Source organism: Artemia sp. Qi Xiang Cuo, chromosome 4 (assembly GCF_049724085.1).
Source record: "Artemia sp. Qi Xiang Cuo chromosome 4, ASM4972408v1, whole genome shotgun sequence".
Taxonomy (NCBI): domain Eukaryota; kingdom Metazoa; phylum Arthropoda; class Branchiopoda; order Anostraca; family Artemiidae; genus Artemia; species Artemia sp. Qi Xiang Cuo.
In genome coordinates this window covers 51,946,800-51,948,182 of record NC_142797.1, presented here as the reverse complement: position 1 = coordinate 51,948,182, position 1,383 = coordinate 51,946,800, and the positions used below count along the sequence as shown (strand labels likewise).

Below are 1,383 nucleotides of genomic sequence, written 5' to 3'. Positions count from 1 at the left end.
AGATTGCTTTTCTTTATTGATAATTCAAGTACTTCATTGCGGTTACTTTGGAGTTGAACTAGTAAATTACCTCCAGCAACGGAAATCACCTCCAGCAATTCGAGTTTTCCCTCCACATGATAAGTTTGGATTTGCAATGGACCGCAACAACTAATACATATTTTGTAAACCGTGCTTGGGTTACATCGGTGCTTCGTTAAGTGGAAAAACTTGAGCTAATTCCAAAACTTTGTATGAACCAGATCTTATGCTGGAAATTGAATCAGAGGAAAGCGAAATTTTGAAGCCAAAGGTCTTGTGTGTTGTTAGTACTAATGCCAACAAAATAGCTGCTACCCCCGTGTAAGCCATACATTTTATTTAAATATTTTCACCACATAGAATGTGATACAAGGTTTTTAACCGTAAGTGTCTTCGTTCTTCACTTGCGCTTTTGACAAGTTCTTGTTTTAACTCCTTCTGTTAGAATCATTGCCTCTCGGGGCTTGAAGAGCAGTCTCTCCGAAGCCAAGAAAGGAGAAGGATCGGGTGTTAGGCTACTCCCCCATCCCTGTACAGAATTTTGGATGATTTTCGAAACGACATCGAAAATCCTCGTACATAATTTTATTTCTCAGGAAACGACCACTGATCGTCCCTTGACACACCTTTTGACAGCGAATGAAAAAATGCTTAAGGCCCGTTCTGAAAGCTCCCAGTCCAAACTTGCCGTAGTTGCAGCCTATGCTCCCAAAAATGATTCTGGTGGGGACATCAAGGGCAGTTTCTTTAGTGATTCGAACAACCTAATCAATACAGTACCTGAGCCCGATGTGTTAGTTGTGTTTGGCAACTTTAATGTCAAAGCTGTTAGTGATAATAGTTTTGCACCTGGTGTGCAAGGTCGACATGGCATTGGTATTACCAATGACAACGGAGTGCGTCTGGTTGCTATGTGTGCTAGCCGTAGCCTGATAGCAGGTGGTTTATGGCCCCCCCCTCCCGCCGTAAATACGCAAATACGCTTGGATTTCACCTGACGGTGCTACAAGAAGACGGTGCTAAAAAGTGACATAGACAATCGCTGAAGGATGTGTGAACACACCGTGATGCAGATTCATATTAGACCACCAACTGGTGATTGCCAATTTAAGACTTAAGCTGAAGATCGTGATGAAATATAAAAACACTATCAAGTCCTTTGGTATCCGGAAGCTCCAGGACAAGAATCCTCGACAAGCATACTGTGTAAATCTTGCAGACAGGTTTGCAAGTCTTTCAACGTAAGACACAACTGCACCAGTGAACGAGAGATGGAAGTCCCTCCAGTGAACGAGAGATAGTGTAAAATGTGTCCTGGGTGCCACGGAAGAAAATATCAGGTTTGCGAAAAAGAAAAGTGAG

The 1,383-nt window shown here is 42.5% G+C and overlaps 1 protein-coding gene across 1 annotated transcript; it reads left to right on the top strand.

The window, feature by feature from the left end:
- The first annotated feature begins 668 nt into the window (after positions 1 to 668).
- Positions 669 to 1,019, top strand: LOC148953219 (protein CFDP2-like). Its single transcript, XM_089087906.1, has one exon. The coding sequence runs from the start codon at positions 669 to 671 to the stop codon at positions 1,017 to 1,019; it is 351 nt and encodes a 116-aa protein (XP_088944032.1).
- Positions 1,020 to 1,383: the final 364 nt, after the last annotated feature.

What these genes read in the sequence shown, in the direction of transcription:
- LOC148953219 (XM_089087906.1), top strand. Translation starts at nt 669, where the DNA reads ATGCTTAAGGCCCGTTCTGAAAGCTCCCAGTCCAAACTTGCCGTAGTT.